Raw genomic sequence first — 19,869 nt, 5'->3', positions numbered from 1 at the left:
GTAGAGATTTGCATAGAGATGAATTGTAAGCCATGCTGAGGAATACTAGAAGTAAATGGTAAACAAAAGAAGTCCTAAAACACAGCCTTGTGGAATGCCTTGAAAAACTAGAACAGTGTGCGACAATATTTTCCCAACATAAATGAAATGTAACTTGTCAGTAAGGTAGAACCAGAACGAGGCTAAAGTAGTTATCACAAATGCCAAGGTGAGATTGAAGATGGAGAGTGGGATGTTATGATTAACCATATCAAAAGCAGAACTAAAATCGACAAGGAATAGAACATTGAGAAGATTAGAGTCAGCAGAGCTGAAGAAGTCATTCACTATGTAGTTTCTGTGCTCTAAAGGGTGCACATTTGGTTTAAATTTTTGCAAATTAATTCATCCATCCATTTTTTTAACCGTCTTTTTGCTGAGCAGGGCTGCAGGGGAGTTGGAGCCTAACCTAGCATGCCATGCACAAAGAGGGATCAGCCAGGGTGCCAGTCCATCAGGTAACCTAATTTTATTAAGTATGCTCAACTACTTATTTTTTTCAATAAGCTCTTGTTGTAATGATAAAAGATCTGTTTTATATTAGAAGTGCTAACTGTATTTCAGTTAAATGACAATGTGTCAATTTTACTAAGAATTTTCAGTCTTCTTCTTCTTTCAGCTGCTCCCGTTAGTGGTCGCCACAGCGGGTCATCTTTTTCCATATCTTTCTGTCCTCTGTTTCTTGCTCTGTTACACCCATCACCTGCATGTCCTCTCTCACCACATCCATAAACCTCCTCTTAGGCTTTCCTCTTTTCCTGGCAGCTCTATCCTTAACATCCTTCTCTCAATATACGTATCATCTCTCCACTGCACATGTCCAAACCAACACAATCTCTCCTCTCTGACTTTATCTCCCAACCGTCCCACCTGAGCAGACCCTCTAATGTACTCATTTCTAATCCTATCCATCCTTGTCACACCCAATGCAAATCATAGTATCTTTAACTCTGCTACCTCCAGCTCTGTCTCCTGCTTTCTGGTCAGTGCCACCGTCTCCAACCCATATAACATAGCTGGTCTCACTACCATCCTGTAGACCTTCCCTTACACTCTTGCTGATACCCGTCTGTCACAAATTACTCCTGACACTCTTCTCCACCCACTCCACCCTGCCTGCACTCTCTTTTTCACCTCTCTTCCACAATCCCCATTACTCTGTACTGTTGATCCCAAGTATTTAAACTAATCCACCTTCACCAACTCTACTCCTTGCATCCTCACCATTCCACTGACCTCCCTCTCATTTACACACATGTATTCTGTCTTGTTCTTACTGACCTTCATTCCTTTTCTCTCTAGAGCATATCTCCACCTCTCCAGGGTCTCCTCAACCTGCCCTCTACTCTCACTACAGATCACAATGTCATCAGCAAACATCATAGTCCATGGGGACTCCTGTCTAATCTCGTCTGTCCACCTGTCCATCACCATTGCAAATAAGAAATGGCTCAGAGCCGATCCCTGATGCAATCCCACCTCCATATTGAATACATCCGTCACTCCTACCGCAGACCTCACCACTGTCACACTTCTCTCATACATATCCAGTACAACTCTGACGTACTTCTCTGCCACTAACATTCAAAATGAGCCTTCCGTGTAGAACTTGTGCAAATAAAACGTAACATCTACTTATTTTCGATACTGACCAACAAGGTTCAAAGTTAAAACCGAAATATCACCAATGTGTTCTTTAAAATTCTAAACTCAGGTTCGCTCCTCACTGTTCAAAACGCTTCTACGTAACAAAAAAAAAAAAACTACCAATCCCAGCATGCACTGCCAGAATGCCCATCACTCCTTGAAGAGGAAGTTGTCTTTTTTTTCATTTAACATAAATTTGAAAGAGAAGTAAAGGCGGACGGGTACATGCATTTGGAGTAAAACCAGTGGAGTGCAAATAATAGCAAGAACAAGTGGACATTTAGATTTAGCCCTGTTTATGTACTGAGAGCAATGGCATCGTTTGTTACTGAGGTGCTGGCAAACTCGGGCAAACTGGAAAAAGAGGATTTGAGTAGTAAAATCAGCAGATTGTCCCGAAGAGTGGAGGAGATCAAGGTATGAGATAGTTCAGAAAAATGTGAGAGGCAAGCCGATGTCGACCTTGCTACGTTGTTTTCTTTCCACAAGTAAACATTCACCCCGCGTGGCACTGCTATCGGCGGGATTCTGCTGCGTGGAAGTGACGTGACGTGGCGTCAACGCGAGCGAATACTGGGGACTTCAGGCGCAAACCGCTCTTCTTATTCGCATGGTCACCACAGCTGTAAATGTAATGACGCTTCTGTGCCGGCGTCTAGATATACAGGACATCGTGAGAAAGTGACATGTACCAGCAAGTATGGTCCCAATGCCTTAAACAAATACGCTACATAAAGTAATTCAGTAGTAATGTACAGTGTTTACAAAAAGTTGGGCCTTCTTTATTAAAAAAACAAGTTGCAAGATCATGTAGCACGATCACATTATGAAACGCCAAAACATGCGTAATAGCAATTCTATCTTAGAATCCTAGTTTATGAACCCACTCTGCTGAAGTTCTATACTTGACTTTTTACTAATATCTTATTCGCTGTTAGGTTTCAGAATGTAAACACTGTTGTATTAAATCAACTGAAAATTCAAATGGCATGTGAAGTGCTTCTAACTTTTAGACTCAGACAGAACTGATACATACATTTTATTTTCCGGCTACGTGGTGTAATTTTATAGTAACAGAGTAATTTTACCTGAATATAGATGTACATTAATATTTGTCAAAATCGGTTTTAAAACTATAATTGTCCTTTGGTTATTGTAAGTTTTAATAAAAGTAACTCCTTATAAATGGAGCAGTTTTATGTGCGTTGTGGCAAATAAATGCCACTTGTTCGTGTGTCACAAATGGAAGGTTATTTTCAAGTGGAATAGCTTTCGTTTTACATAATGTACCAAATAAATGTTTGAAGTTACTTAACTGCAAATAATCCAACATCTTTTTATCCTCCCAGACTTGCTTTGTCCAATACAGAATCACAGAGATCTGGGTCCTAAGCTGATAGTCAGGATGCTATCCAGATAGGTGGATAATAGAAAGCAAAATAAAAAAATGCACTGGTTTATCTGTGTATAACAGAAATGCGTGTAGAAATTATGTTTTCATTAGGCTTGTGAGGAATCCTGTGTGAAATTGCCTAAGATCAGGCATGGCTGAACTGCAGTATCCAAAAATGTAATGCAGTCCATGCTCGTATATTAAAATGTATGAAAAAAACTGGTGTGAAAATTAATTTCAAAACTAAGCAGGTATCGCACCATTAATTTGGTTTCACATTGCAGAGGACACCGATACTGATAAATTCCACATATTAGTAGACTGCCTTTATCATCTGTTCCCTTACACTGAAATGATGGTGGGTATCAAGAAAACACTTAATTAGCAATTCTGAGTGGATATTTTGATTATCAATTTGTTAATATTGTGTATAAGACTGTGCTTTGGGATTAGAGAGCGTGTTTGTGTTTTCATTTCTTAAAAAAGATAATGCATCTTTATTTTTGTAGCAGGCTTTTAATAATCTTGATTAATTTTTTTTTTTTTTTATTTGCAGTGTGAAGTTTGTGACATGATCAGCAAGAAGTACGATGAGTTTTTACCAAGCATGCAAAATTCAGAAGATCTGATGAACCAAGTCAACAGCATTTCCAATGACATTGATAATCTTCGAACTCATATTGAAAATGAGGTATGAACTGCAGTTCTGGCATTAAGAATTTGATGGGATTATTTTGTTTGTGAAGTGTTGTGCAAGGAAACATATTGTATCCTCAAGAGGATGAGGGTATGGCCAATAAGTGAGTTAAGACAGCTGCTTTGATCAGAAAATGGAGTCAAACCACCATGTTGTGCAAAAGCCCTAAGGGTGATTGTGAGAGAATAAGAATGTAGGAGATGTGCATCTCACTCTTCCTCATATCATTGTGTGTCACACTGATTATGCATAAGTACAGAAAGTAAATTTATTTGTCTTTCTTGCACCATGGCATTGGCACAGTGAGTGTGACAGAGGATTCTAGGCCAGAGTCCACCGTGGCTGCAGGTTTTCATTGTAACCCTTTTCTTAATGAGTGACCTGTGAGCTGCTAATTAATTTCTTTTTAATTCAGTTTAATTGACTTTCTTTTAAAGACTCAGGCCCCTTACTTAATTAGCTACCAAACAATAATGAGATACAAAATGCGGCAAAACAATTGGTGTCCATCACACTATACCTGAAAACAAAGAAAGGTGATGGTCTCAGGAATGTTGATCTGTTCGGGTCCACAAAACATTTTATCAGTCCTCTTAGAAAAGAGAAAACCAACAGTTTCATAATTGTCTGCTAAGGCACCATGAGAACAGCAACAAGCCACAGAATTAAAGAACAGGTTTAATTAACGACAAGAATCGGCAGCTAATTAAGCAACTGGTTAGAGTGAAATTGGTTGGAGTTTGAGGCTTTGTCTTAGTTGGTCTTCTCTTGGCTCCTTCACTTCATGTTTCATTTCTGTTTGGGTGCCATTTAAGGAAAGAAATAAAGCAATTCAGAGGAACGATGAAGAAATTCAGGGGGAACAAATCTTAAAAAAACACGTAAATTAAAATGAATGTACAAGAAGTTAATTAACAGCACAAATAGGGCACTAATTAAAAAAAGGGTTAGAGTGAAAACCTGCAGCCACGGTGGTCCTCCAGTACCGGATTTGGCAACCCCTGTTCCCCTTTTGAGCCCCGTAAAAAAATGTATGGTGCTGTTGCCATATGATCCTCTTAGTTTTTGCTTTTTTTTTCTTATTTATGTTCAGCTACCAGTTTACCTAAAGCTAAATTTGCCTCTATTGAGGTTCAGCTATATTTGATAAGTTTTAAAGACTTGTTTCTTAATGAATTATTTCCCTTATGCTATACTGCCTTATTATACAATTATAATCAGAAAAATGCAGATTTATATAAATTACAAAATTTAGTGTATTACAACTTAATACGCAAATTTAAATTAAAAAATACTAATATATTTTAATTTTTCATATGCTTTAGAGAAGTTGAATGTTTAAATATTAGTGGTAAACGTTCTGGTAATAGTGTAGTTATTTACATCTGCTCATAACTAGCATTGGTGCAGCCCTCATGGAACTTTATATGTCCAAATAAAACCTACTAGAGACGTTTCATGTACAGTATTGGAATTTAGCTATTGGTTGTTTCTGCTCTTTATTGCTATGTTCATTTAGTGTTCTATAATCTGACACATACATGCAGTAAAATCTACAGAAGAACTTTTTAAACATTTGATACATTTCCTTTTTTTGTTTACTATATGATGCTCTTTATTTCAGGTTCAAAAGGATCTCCATGTTGCCGTCACAGAGTTTGCAGATCTTAAACAACAGTTAGAAAAGAATACCATGGTGCTAAGTGTACTCCGAGTGCTACAAGAGGTGAAACTAATTTTAAAATTTAAATATAAACTGTGAAAGAAAGCAGTCTTTGTGTCATGATTAGTGTATGAGCAATGGAATGTATACAGCGTTATTTGTTTGTTTATCATGGATTTGATACATTTTAAGAGGTATGAAATCTTGCATTCGTTGTACAGTAATTTATTTGGATTGCGTCTTGAAGGACCTTGTAGAGATGAAGTAGTTTTCCTGTTATTTGCTGCCATTTTTAAGACAAAAAATTGTATACCTTTCTTTAAAATTGTAGTTTATAATATCTTACATTATGTGTGATTCCAAACATTATTGTTGTTGTTGTACTAAGGTCTTATTTTATTTTGGTGCCACATGTTATTCTTCAAGAACTTAAAATTTTATAATTAATTTTATGATTGTTTAAATACAAATTTATGGTTAGTACTTCTCTGAAACTTTGATGTGTTTTCGCAGATTACGTGTGAAAGAAAAAAAACATCCCAAAGATGTGCACACACATTGGCATCCCTATGTCTTTTAGAATCAGTAAATCTATATTTGTAAAATTGTATAAGGACTGAAATCCTGTTTAAAGTTAACTTTTGCTTTTGGCCAAATGTTATGGGAATGTGTACCTAGATTAGATACCATGAAGCTGTTTGTTTACTAATATTTTAAATTAGGTGTTTACATTGTAAAAGCAAAAGTGGATAACTGAGAATGTGTCTTTTGATATATTTTAAGGCACTATAAAGATTAGATAATATACAGAATGGTCAGAGTTACACTTCTTGGACATTTGGTAATTATTATAATGTTTGGAATGTCCCAAGAATTGTAGGATTAATAATGTATTTTTTAAATTGGAATGGGGGCTCACTGGATCATTTCCATGTCACCTCTAATAGATTATTTACAGTATTGCGGCAATTAGCAGAGCTGCTGTAGCTAAGCTATGGAGAACAGGAAAAAATGTTGTAAAGATGGTCATCAACTGTTGCCACACAAATAAAGAAAAATGGCGTTGGTGTGAGAGATTTTTAGCTTGCACAAATATAGTAAACAAAGATGGTTGTGTGTTATGAACTTCTTTATATAAGAATTTTGTTTTCCCTTCTTTTCAGTTTGATACTGCCATTGAAGATTATAATAAGTCACTGCTGGAAAAGAAATACAGTCTAGCAGCCCATAATCTTCAAAGGGTAATACAGATTTTGAATTGTTAATCGCTTCTGTAATTAAATATATTGTTTTGTGCAGTAAACATCACTGGTTTGTTTTCTGTTAATATTTTTAGACCACATTAATGCTGTCTAGCACCTGCCTTATAGAATTAAGACTCAGGTCTGGCAATAGCACCACAGATTGCGGTCATAGCTCAACATGCCTTCTTTCCTTTGGAGGCAGCTTATCCTAGTAGTTTTGGCAGTTTGGTATGTTTTTATAACCCTCATATGTTAGATATGCACTGACTATACCTTAGTAGAATTAAGACTTGGTACCCACATGGGTACTGGCACTGGCACACTGACTCCTTAAATATCATCTTATTTAATGTGTTGGTACTCATCCCCATTTCATAACTAAACTATAAGGTATTTAATTAAATACTCTAAAATATGTTGCCAATAGCTATCCAAAGCCAGTGCACTCTGGCATTGTGTTTATAGACATTGTGGCACAGTAAAGTGTTATTCACATGACTTTGCTAAAAATAAAATTCCATTATTTAAAGTCTTCTGAAAGTTTGAAATTGCTCCATTGTTATAATATAGTTGTGCTATAAAATACAATATAATATATGCACTCATAACAGCTGTAAGACCCTCTAGTTTTAATGTGATTTAAATTCAAGTTGACATGTTAAACATGGACATGTACATATGGTCACTCAAATGCAGAATGCTTTGCTTCTGTCAAGCATTCATCTTTAGCACATCAGGTTATTGAATAGACACATTAGAAATAGCTTTAAGCATACTTGAAAGTACATTTAGACCACCAAAGTAGGTATTATTGTGGCACTTAGACACTGTGATATACTGTAGAGGCACTCGTTTTTTTTTTTTTATCATTTTGTGATTTAAAAAAAACGAGGGAGAAAAACAAATGGAAATTGTGGCATTTAATTAAAAAAATGTTTTTTTCTAAAAAGGAAAAAATATATACTACTTTATTTACCATGGACAGTGTCTTATATTAATTTGTGCTCCAAAAGATGTACTAGGGCTTATTTTCGGGGAATATCTTATATTTATTCATGTAAAACAACATACATTTATCCAAATACAGTCATGTCATCTTCTTCTGGAATATCGTCATAACTCTCCACATTCAAACTCTGAATTTCAGCCTGAATTTCTTGCTACTCCAGCCGCTTTTAGGATCCTCCAGGGTCAAGTTGCATGCTTTGATGTTAGATGAATGGTTCAATCTGGTGATGCAAAATGCCGACATACAAATATATTCGTGTTGCTTTGATATTCAAGTGTCGCAAATTCCCCAAAGTAATGACACAATACATTTTAAAAGTCTCATATACCATCTTCTGTGCCGTCTTTTTTTTTTTTTGACTGCATCCTTAGAATACCATCAGAATGTACGGCGGCATATTTGAGCCACGGTGGAAAAAAAAAATAAAGACATGATAAAATGTCTATTTTGTGATTAAAGTGGAAATTTTGGCTTTAACCTCATAGTTTAGTTTATCATTAAAGCAGACCGTTATAAATGTCATCTTAAAACCGACCCAGTTGTTAAATCACTATGCGCTTCTGAGGTTTCCTTCTGACCTGACAGCAACATCGCCACACAGAACACATTACATTTATGATATTCCAGCTCTCTGCACATTTAGCATTCTTATATTCATACTTGATATCACTTTTATGGTGAAATGCATTAAAAATATGTATGTTACATTTTACAGATAAATCGTTAACTTTACTTAAATAATGAATACTGCTAATAGTTACACATATGGGGTGGCAGAACGGTAGCGCTGCTGTCATACAGGGAGTCACGTCCCTTGTGATCCCTGCCTGGAGTTTGCATGTTTTCCACAGTGTGCTCAGTTTTCCATCCAAAGCCATGAAGGTTTGGAGATTTGGTGAAGCTACAATGACGTTAATGTATGTGTGTGCGATGTGTTCACCTTGCGATGAGCTGATGCCCTGTCCAGAGATTTTGTTTCTGTCTTGCACTGATGCTGCTGGAATGGGCACATCCCCGATTTAATGGATGTAATCATTAATTATCCTTTTCAGAGATATTGTGGTAAGGTGTCCTCGGAATTTAATGGATATTTTGGGCACACACGTCGCATCGTGTGAAGTATAAACCTGATCATAGGCACCTTACTTTTCAGCTGACGATCTTGACTAGGGCTTATATTACAGTGCAGCCTGAAAATCATGCTAGGGCTTATTTTCAGAGTAGGTCTTATTTTCAGAGAAACATGGTAGCACTGTGTGTGAATAACAACCAACTAAAGGCTCTACTAAATAACTTTTGGTATTCCAGCTGCCATCTTGTGGCTGTTTGAAACAGTTACAACTATTTACAAATCTGATTGTTTAATTAAAGTTATTAGGCTGTATCAGTACTGTATTTGTTTAATAAATCAGTAATTTTATAATGCCATTCAGTGTGTGTGTGTGTGTATACTGATTAGATTTCATTGATCAGGTCCAACATAAAACATGCTAAAATGGCATTTTGCATCAAAGATCATTTTTTGTTTCTTTCTCCTAATTGCTTTAAATATAAGTATACTTTTAAAGTAGTCTTTAAATAGACTTAAGTCCGCAGGTCACAAGAACATACTCATGTAGAATATTTTTATTTTTAGGCTCAGACTGAACTGAACACTTTGAACGCTAGAAAGGGCTGTGAGTTGAAGATTTTAAAAGCAATGAACACCGAGATGACCATTCAGAAGCAAAATCTGCTTTATCATCTTGGACAAGAATGGCAAAAACTTGCAGTGTGGAAACTTCCTTCTCCAAAGGGCAAGAAAACACTAGTGATTTTTTATTTATTTGTTTGTTTTTGTTTACATTAGAACAATCTAGATGAGAACAGGCCATTCATCCCAACAAACTTATTCCATGTGTCTATGATTCTGTATGTAAAGAAAAACTTCCTTGTGTGTGTGAAATTTACCCTTAACAAGTTTCCAACTGTTTTCATATGTTCTTGTTGAACTCATTTTAAAGTAACAGTCTCAATTCACTGTACTAATTCCCATCATAATCTTAAACACTTCAAACATGTCACCTCTTAATCTCGTTTTGATTAAACTGAAAAGGCACAGCTCTTTTAATCTTTTCTCATAACTCATCCCTTGTAGCCCTGGAATCAGCCTATTTATTCTTCACGGGACCTTTTCCTATGCTATGTTGTATTTGTAGCCTATAGAGCAAAACTGCACATGGTATACCTGATGAGGTATAACCACTGCATTATAAAGCTTGAGCATTACCTCCTTGGACTTGTACTCTACACATTGTGCCATATAACCTAACATTCTGTTAGCCCTCTAATTGGCCTCTGAACAATGTCTGGCAGTTGATAGTGACAAGTTCACTACGACTCCTAAATCCTTCTCATAAGGCGTACTTTTGATTTTCAGACCTCCCATTTTGTATTTAAACCTAACATTTTTACTTACCTATGTGTAATGCTTTACATTTACTTACATTAAATTTCAACTGACACAAATCTGCCCATTCCTGAGTGCTGTACAAGTCCCTCTGTGAGGACTCAGTGGATTCTAAATTATCTGCCAGTCCACCTAGCTTGGTATTCTCTGCAAACTTACCCAGCTTGTTATTTATACTAGGCTGACTCGCCTTTTAGGGCGACTGACTTTTAAGTTAACCACTTCTTAAGGCAATTCAATATGTAGATCAATTTGATATTTTATACAAACTCATTAATTTGGTTATATTGCATTTGAGCGGTGTTACTTTAATACTCGTGGTTTCTGTTATTTTTGTGATAAAATTTAAACTTTTTTTCTATATTGAGGTCGCCCTTTTGAACCCCCCTGATATTTACTATGCGGTGAGGCATTTGTACTCCATCAACATTAATTATTTCCAGAGACATAATTTTGTCTATTTTTCCAGCGCATCGCGCACAAAAGCAGGGAACGATGGGAGCACCAGAACTCTGCTCACATCATGTTGCTTCGTACCGCAAGCTGCAAGTAGTAAGTCTGTGATAAGCGGAATACCACTACAATTTCCACTCACGGGACGGAAGGACAATCCCAACCGCTTTTATATAGAAGGATTCCTATGCAAATCATTTATAAGAATTAAAAATTACAGCGGCTCTAGCACTGATCCTTATGGGACACGACTCTTAATATCAGCCATTTCTGATAGGGTTCCTTGTACCATAACTCTGCTTTTTCCGTCTGAGATGATTTTTGCTCCCATCTACACACTTTACTTTGTACACCCACTTCCTTTAGTCTCACGCCCAACCTCTCATGGAACCGTATCAAATTCTTTCTGTAAGTCAAGACAAATATGTATGCTCCACTTTAATTCATGTCCTTTTGTTACTTCCTCATGGAATTCCAGCATGTTAGTAACACACACACGTTGAACCCATGGTGACTGTTCTCTCCATGTGTTGCTCAATCTTTTCCTTAATAATTCCTTCCAGTAAATTACCTGTGATGCATTTTAAGCTTACAGGCCTATATTTGCTTGGATCTGCTTGATCACTCTTTTTATATAACAGGATAACATTTGCCATTTTCCAGTCCATCAGAATTTTTCCAGTGTGCAGTGACTTCCTAAAAATATGCATCAGGGTTTTTTATATATTTATATAAAGAACTGAAGGAGAAATATTATCTGGTCCTGGTGATTTTTTTGAGTTCAGCCAATTTAATCTAAGCAGTACTTCACCCTCTACAATTTTCAAATCATCCAGTACCCCCTCCAGAACCTGTTTGGCCCGTCCTTCGTCTCATCTGCTGTATTCCTCTCTAACTATCTTTTAGCTTCCCTGATTTCCTTCTTAATAGTTGCCCTCATGCTCTCTTACGCTCTATGATTCAAATTGGAGTTATTAGTCTTAAGTGTCTTATACAGATGTTTATTCCTTTGCAGCTCTTTTCAAATACTTACTTACCACCTGCAGAAGTATTTTTAAAATTTCCTACTAATTCCATATCTTGGTATGTACCTGTCCTGCATTACATGTAAAGCGTTTTTAAACCTATACTCTATTCCCTAAAAAGTTAAACTTAACAGTTTTGGTCTTTGCTTTTGGCATTTTTCCAAAGACCCTGAGAACTGAATTTCATTATGGTCACTTGACCCTTCACTTCACCCTAGCGGTTCAACTACCTCTACACTCTCAATTCTATCCTGTTTATTACCAAATACTAAATCTAGATAGGCTTACCCACCTCACGTTGGTGCTTTAACATACTGTGTTAAAAAATAGTCACTGATTACATTTAAAACTCATGCTCTTGTGCTCCACTATTTGCAAGATTAGCCCATTTAATATTTGAGTAGAGTCCCCAAAGACTATAATATCCCCCTGTAAACTTGCCTTTTTAATATTACTAAAAAGATCCGTCCATTATCCAACCCGCTATATCCTAACTGTAGGGTCACGAGGGGTCTGCCGGAGCCAATCCCAGCCAACACAGGACGCGAGGCAGGAAACAAACCCCGAGCAGGGCTTTGCAGCGTACTGCAGGGCACACACTAGGGACAATTTAGGATCGTTAAATGCACCTAACCTGCATGTCTTTGGACTGTGTGGGGGAAACCCATGCAAACACAGGGAGAACATGCACACTCCACGCAGGGAGGACCCGGGAAAAGAACCCGGGTCTCCTAACTGCGAGGCAGCAGCGCTACCCACTACGCCACTGTGCCACCCTACTAAAAAAGATGTGCATTGAAATTACTGTCTGCCTGGATGGGGCCTATAACATACTCAACATCAAGCTTTCCACACGAATCCAGACGCCCTCACTAAAATCGGGTTCATCATCAAACTGAAGAAGACTTGCATTTAAATTCTGTTTCACATAAACAACAACCCCATCTTCTTTTCTGTTCTGTCTGTCCTTCCTAAAAAATAGTGTCCTTCTATATTATGCTCCATCCCATCTGTGTTATTTAGCCAGGTTTCTGTTATTGCTATAACAGCACAATAACATTGCTGTAATAAATGTTGTATCTTTTAAATGTTGAAATGTGTTCTTTCTTGGCACAGACTGTTGCATAGAATATTTATTTGATATTAGTAATTTCTTTGGCATTTTAAGGTAATTTCTTCACACATTGTTTTTAATACTGTATTTTTTACTTTTTTTATACAGAACCATCTTCACTGGAAACGTTTTTAAAGACAGAGCTACACTTGTCTTCATCAGCTTCAAATGGAAATGGTGACAACATACCTGTGTTACCCTCTGTCCTGCAGGCATTCTCTATTCTCGGAGAACTCCATTCAAAGATTAGGCTTTTCAGTAATGACTTGATTAGATATTCTTTCTTTTTCATATTATTTTGAATACTTTTACCACTAAAATAATCATATTATCATGTATTATGTAGTAATGCATCCTCATTATATGCTGTTGTTTTAATTTTATGTAATTTAATAATTTTTCATAAAATGTTTCATTTCCTATGTCTGTTTTTAAGAAAGAACATTATTAATTATACCAGTTTCAAAGACCTTTCTTACCATTCATTCTCAGGTCACAGAAGCCCATTCATCATCCCTGTAGCATTGGGTATAAGGCAGAGAACAGCCTTAGAAAGGATTCCTATCCATTGCAGAGCTTAATCACAAAAACACCTACACACCCACACACTCTCTCTCCAATAGGGCCACAATGGAATCTGTATTTAACTAAACACACACCTGCCTTTGATAAAATGGATTGCATACCTGAGTACCCACAAGAAAACTCATGTAGGCATGGAGTGAATGTGGAAACTCCTCTCTGACAAAGACATGGTGCTAGATTCAACATTTGATTTGTGAGGCAGCTGTGCTGACTTCTGTCACTTTTTAATATCATTAGTGGCAAAGACAATTATTGTATTTAATAGAAAATACAAGGGCTTTTTAGCAAGTAAAACATAAGGGCTGCATAAGATTTTAATTGCTAAGAGGCTGTCTTTGTTTTTTAGGTCAAGTTCTGTTGAAATATGTCCTAAAACCACTGATTACATATCCTGCTTTACAACTTATATTGATGGAGCATCCGGACCAGGGCACCACTCTAAAATTTCATCTTGAGGAAACAAATCTGAATCACCCTTCTCCTGTTGCTGTTTACCAGAAAATCAGAACCGTTTTGGAACAGCTTCACAAGAATCTTTTTGGTATGCAAATCATATAAAGCATGTTAATTCATTAATAGTTTTTATGTGACCTGGAAAAAGTAGAAATTTTAAGATTTTTCCAAAGACATGAAAGGGATATCAAAAGGACGACTGAGTAGAAAGATAAAAGACCCTTATAAGATAGTGATGAATGAAAGAAAGGTGAAAGATCAACTGAGAGATTTTGTGATCCATGCAAAACAAGTAAGCCAGTGTAAACCACTAACACAATATTGTAGTACAGTAATGGTATACATCTTGAGACATAATGATATTAGCAGAATCATGATTTGTTGTTTTATTTATAAATCAAAATCCTCAATTCCACACTAATTTAATATTAATTTGAGATATTAAGTTGAGACTAACAACTAACATGTTTGAGAAGAGAGAATCCAGTATACATACAATATACATACAATATATTTTCCTTCAGCTGCTAAATGACTGTTTAATAGATCAATGTGTACTTGCTGTTGTTCAGGTTTTACTTTCATCCTTTAGATCATGTTGACTTGAAAATGCATGAATATTCAAACAAATGAATCATGTTTGGTTTGTGTGAGTGTGGTATGTATAGTACATGCTCTGATTTAAAAAATGGTTTTACCAAATCAATTGGTCCAATATTCATGAAAATTTGCCTATAGATCCTTAGTAGACAATGAATTTAAAACCTGAGGTAAAAAAATAATGTGTGTTGGTTTATCTTGGCTACTCCTGTCAGATGGTAACTGTGAGTAGTTAGGTATTATATTGGTTGAAAGTGGCAATAGGATATCTGACATAACCACTGTAGTTGCGAGTTTTGAGGTTGTGTCTGTAGGAAAAAATTGGTTTGGTTGTGACTCTCATTATGAGCTGTATTTCTTGAAATTGTGGATGATTTTGAAAAGACAAAAATGTCTATTTGCATTTTCACACTCCTTTAGTGTATGAAACTAGCTCTTTTCAAACCATGAAAATGTCATACAACACCCTTCATTTAAATTTTAGAACCTGTCAGTTTTACAGATAGTTATAGTTCATTCAACCAATGACCTGTCAGTCACAGCTACTCCTACCCAGAGGTGGGTAGAGTAGCCAGAAATTGTACTCAAGTAAGAGTAGCGTTACTTCAAAATAATATTACTCAAGTAAGAGTAAAAATGTATTTGGTGAAATGACTACTCAAGTACTGAGTAACAGTTTGATCATAATAAATGATTTATTTTTTAGAAATGTTGTAATAAGATGGACAGAAATATAAAATAATGTGCAAAATATGCTATATCCAAATAATAAAATAAAAAATGAGTACAAATAAATAACATCTTTACAAAATAAAGATGCACAAATAACACAAAGTTCCAATTCTCAGTTTTTCACAACAAAGCTTTTGAAGCCAATACCTACAGTAGGTAACATGTATGGTTGAACAGTGCAAACATCTTACAGTGACAAGATATACTATATACTGACAGTATAATACTGCATAATAACTTGTCCTCCAAATAGCACAGCTGATAGAAAATAACATTAGAACAAGGCAGCTTGTGTACGTACAAGAAGTCTCACTTTACCTCGACTGTCCGTGCATGTTTGGTTAAAATGTGCTTGTTCTTCACTCAGTGAAGTGATGGTTAAGCTTCAGCAGGAGTTGGCTCTTGTTTTTCATGTATTCTTTCTTTCCCTGTCTGCTGTCTGTGAGGAGTTTGTGCAGCTATGCCGCTACAGTTTGTGTGTGATCATGTAACTGAATGGCCACATCTGATTTGCGAAACCAGAGCCATGTGATTATTGTTGCTATGTCTGATTGCTGAAATGGAGTCTTGTGAATATTATTGCTACATCAGACTGGTGAAACAGTCATGCAGTAGATCCACTGGCGGCTACTGTTTGGCAAAAATATAGCGTATCTAATGGAAAAAAAGTAACGATTCAAGTGTTGCCCAACGTAGCGGAGTAATGAACTCAAGTAAAAGTAAAAAGTATGGTGCAGTAAAACTACTCTTAGAAGTACAATTTTTTTGAAAAGGTTGCTCAGGTAAATGTAATGGAGTAAATGTATTTTGTTACTAAACACCTCTGCTCCTGTCTAATTATTAATAATTAGGTGATGCAGTAGTTATCAATCTGTCACAACTATCTGTCACAGTCACTCTCTGTCTGGAAAAAAAAGGAAGCACATATTGGTATCCAAAATAGAAATGCAGACTTGGAATATAGAAAAACAATAACGACCAATATACTATTATCAGACAACATGTGGTAAACATACTGTATGTTGAAATTATAAAACTTTTTCAAAAATATTGAAAGGTATAGGAAAATAGTCATGACCTAAAACAGCTGATTGCTTCTGTTCTATGAGATAATGAGATGGTTAAACCCTGCAGCTTAGTTAGTATGTAATCCAGTCTTATTTAAATGCAATATTTATAATAAAATATTAAAATATGAAATATTTAAGCTACAGCTTATAACTTTAGCTATATTTTTTTAGCTAAAGGATGGTTCTTATGCGAACAAAATATGTTTCACCATGCTGTTCCTAATTATGTTGCTTGTGTTTAGTGGCGTCATAACTTTCTTTTAAGGGAAAATAAACATTAAGTTATTTCTGCCCTGAAAAGAAAAAAATCTGTGTTATCTAAAAGAAAAAAGATGCTACACACATAACAAAACTGCCTATCATCATAATGCTTTTTCTGTGGTTGTTTATTTAATGAAACTTATTTAAAAGCTTCTCTGTAGGTTGCGCATTTTGGCAGACCTCTGCCATTCAGAGAAAAAAAAAATTGCAGCTTAGGGGTGGGGGTAGGAAGGGGCTTGGGTGTCAGTTTGCTTATTTGAAATAGGCTGACGAATATTGGGCTAGATCTTATAGGATTGCGTGGGATTTTGACTTTTATTGGACTGTAACCCTGCTTACCATTGTAGTGTCAGGCCACCAAAAAAAATACCAGCAGTGACCAGATGTCATAGATGATGAGCCTTTGCACCCAAGACATATCGTGAGCATGTTGCTAAGATTGAATAGTTTTCTACATCATCACCATTTATACATATGATGGTCATATTTGTGAAAAGATGCTCGTAGCTGAAGATAACTTGACACCATTCCAGGATGCTCTGCACAGAATCCCCAATAATGAGCAGTGTATGGACAATATTTTATAGGAACTCTCAATAAATTCCTCCTACCCCTTTCAGTTTCTGGCCCATATCCTATGACCTTACCATGTAATCCATGAAGGATATAAGTGAAAATTATGTTGATGTTTTAATATGGGTACTGCACTGGCATGTCTTGTGCTGTCTGCTCATCTGGTGTTTTGTTTCTTAAAGATGGAAGCCTCACTGCAACCATCATTATTAGTATTGTCCTGATGTTGCATCCATTTGGGCAGTTGTGCTGTAACGCATTGAAGTGAACACTGAGCTTTGTGAAAACATTACATTTTAAACATTTAATTTCCTGTCTATCAAATTCACTCAATAATTTTCACAGTGGATGGTTGTTGGTGTACTACAGTGGCAGTAAAATCATCTGAAGCTCATAGTGATGTGATCCTCACTGTTTATTGTCCTTGTTCTTTTGAGACTAATGTATTGTTATCAAATGCTTTATCATCTGGACTTGCTAAATTTTCCTATCTTAAGTTGCATTCAAATGAGACCACTTTTTTCTATAGTTAAGTCTTTAATTTTTAAATCTGAAAATATTTAGTAAAAATGCTTCAGTTTTTCTATTTTCAGATATTCCTCTGAAACATCTATCTGAAACCAATAAAAGCTTGACTATCACTTTAGCTGAAGTTCTGGGTGAACTGATTTGGGAAGAAATGTGTGACTGTATCATCAAAGAATGTTTAGTTCACTCTATACCAGCAAACAGCAACCAGCTGGAGCAGTATGAAGAGGTGAGTTTCAAAGTGGACTCCCCTGTTTTGTAATATAATTGGCTTTGTGTGTTTTAATCAAAAATATCTTTGTGCATCATGAAAAATGATGTGCTTGTTACAGATTAATGTATGTAATCTGTAATGTACACTAAACTGAGCTAACAGAAAACTAGTGCAAGAGTTGCTGGTGATTATTATAAAAATGAATGTGATTGTGCACTATATGTTCAGAGCCTAATTAATTCAGATTATTGTCTGACTTAATTCCATTAACAGCAACTGGACACTGACACTGAATTAAAAAGATACGGTTGTAACATAAATTGCATACATTGTGGCTCTCAAGTGCCAGATTTGGGTGTTTCCAAGATAACACCATTTGACTCTGATGACAGTGGCCAAAGTTACTCAAATTATATGAGGCACGACAAACCTAAATAAATATTGCTTGATAATTAGTTTATCCAAATATCTGACACTTATTGAGGCTTTGTAAACTCCCAAAAAAACAAAAGAAGCACCGAATTTGTGTATCTTTCTTTCAGACTCTCCTGTAAATATGCATGGTTAATAATAGAATTCACACAAACAATCTCGCCAATAGGATGTAATATTTAATTAAATAAATTATATATTAATTTTTTCTGTGTAAAATGAGTTAAATTCAGTTATAACAAGAAGAAAATAGGCAAAATGAGAGTATATAAACTATTTCCCTGCTCTTACATAATGTTTTACGAAAAAAAATCTTATTTCACTGCAAAGTAATTATGCTTTTGTGTCTTTAAAAGAGTTTTTTGTTTTTGTTTCAGGTTATAAAAGACACAGAAGAATTTGAAAATAATCTTAAAGAAATGCATTTTCTAAAGGACTGTACTACAGACCTACTCAAGTACGCTAGAAACGTAAACTCACATTTTGCTAACAAGAAATGCCAGGATGTGATTGTTGCAGCCAGGAATTTGATGACTTCTGACATACACAACACTGTGAAGGTTAGTGGACATGTCTGGTCATTTTTAAGTGATTATTTTATTTCTCACTTTTGTCTGTCTAATTTGTAATTTAAAAAAAATCTTATTTATAAAACAGGACAGATTATCTCTAAGATACAAAATAAAGTATAGTTGTCTCATAGTTTATATACTTTCATATGTTAAGAGGTAGTTGTAAAATGTTATAGTTTACTATAAAATTTTCTGTTTGTTGTAAGTTTAAAAAATATAATACAGTTATAATATTTTCACAGAATTAGAAAGTTCTTTACTGGACCATTGTTTTTGAACAATAAAAATAATGAAAAAAATCTGTTGAAGGCATTGTTATTGGATATTTACTAAAGTAAATGGCAATTCCACAGTAGGTTAATGCAAAAATTGACAAAAATGTTTGTTTGTAGTTTAGTATTTGGATTGTAAGAATTTTCTTTTTATAATGGAGTGATTCTTTAACATAGAAGGAATTGAAAGTTGGAAGTCTATAGTTTAAATGTGTGCATTTACTTTCTATTTTTAGCTATCTCCAGAATCTAAAGTTACTCCACCTAAACTGCCTGTTCCTAAAGACAAGATGAATGTGGAAAAGGTTGCAAAGGTGTCACCCAAAGAAATAATGAATTTGGAAAATGAACATCAGCTAAATGCACACACATTTTCTATGCCTGTCTGCCGTATTAGTGAATCGGTTCAGAAGCTGATGGAACTTGCTTATCAAACATTGTCTGAGGCAGCTAACAGTACTAGCCATTGGTAAGTTGCTACAGATCACTTCCTGTCATAGGTTATTTGTTTTGGTTTTTTTTTTGGCAAACAATGCCTAAAGGTGAAGATAAATTATAATTAGAATGATTCTGAAAAACAGCAGCAGTTTTACTTTAACTCTCTCCAAACCAAAGATATATCAGCAAGTTCTATTCCACTGCTAGCCACAAATTTAAAGTTCCAATTTATTCCCAAGAGAAAAAAATAACATTTTTCTGTGCAGAGTTTATAGGAAAAGAAAAATCAAAAAACGTTGTATCTCACATAGACTAGTTTGGTTCCTGTTCATTTTATGACTATTCACAAAGTACTTCAGTACTTTGTAAATTTTAGAAGGTAGGGTGCAACATTTTTAGTGAAAGT

At 35.5% G+C, this 19,869-nt stretch overlaps 1 protein-coding gene across 1 annotated transcript in view; it reads left to right on the top strand.

The window, feature by feature from the left end:
- The first annotated feature begins 1,834 nt into the window (after positions 1 to 1,834).
- The window catches only part of zw10 (zw10 kinetochore protein), a 62,092-nt gene continuing 44,057 nt past the window's right edge, over positions 1,835 to 19,869 (top strand). Inside the window, exons 1-10 of the mRNA XM_039764003.1 lie at positions 1,835 to 2,103; positions 3,636 to 3,770; positions 5,401 to 5,502; positions 6,603 to 6,680; positions 9,329 to 9,488; positions 12,842 to 12,991; positions 13,665 to 13,859; positions 17,601 to 17,764; positions 18,559 to 18,741; positions 19,262 to 19,494. Of these exons, the coding sequence (XP_039619937.1) occupies positions 1,999 to 2,103; positions 3,636 to 3,770; positions 5,401 to 5,502; positions 6,603 to 6,680; positions 9,329 to 9,488; positions 12,842 to 12,991; positions 13,665 to 13,859; positions 17,601 to 17,764; positions 18,559 to 18,741; positions 19,262 to 19,494 (1,505 nt within the window). The 5' untranslated portion in view covers positions 1,835 to 1,998. The remainder of the gene's footprint in view (positions 2,104 to 3,635; positions 3,771 to 5,400; positions 5,503 to 6,602; positions 6,681 to 9,328; positions 9,489 to 12,841; positions 12,992 to 13,664; positions 13,860 to 17,600; positions 17,765 to 18,558; positions 18,742 to 19,261; positions 19,495 to 19,869) is intronic.

This window comes from Polypterus senegalus, chromosome 9 (assembly GCF_016835505.1).
Source record: "Polypterus senegalus isolate Bchr_013 chromosome 9, ASM1683550v1, whole genome shotgun sequence".
Taxonomy (NCBI): Eukaryota; Metazoa; Chordata; class Cladistia; order Polypteriformes; family Polypteridae; genus Polypterus; species Polypterus senegalus.
Note: the sequence above shows the minus strand (reverse complement) of the source record. Positions and strands in the feature narration are given on the sequence as shown.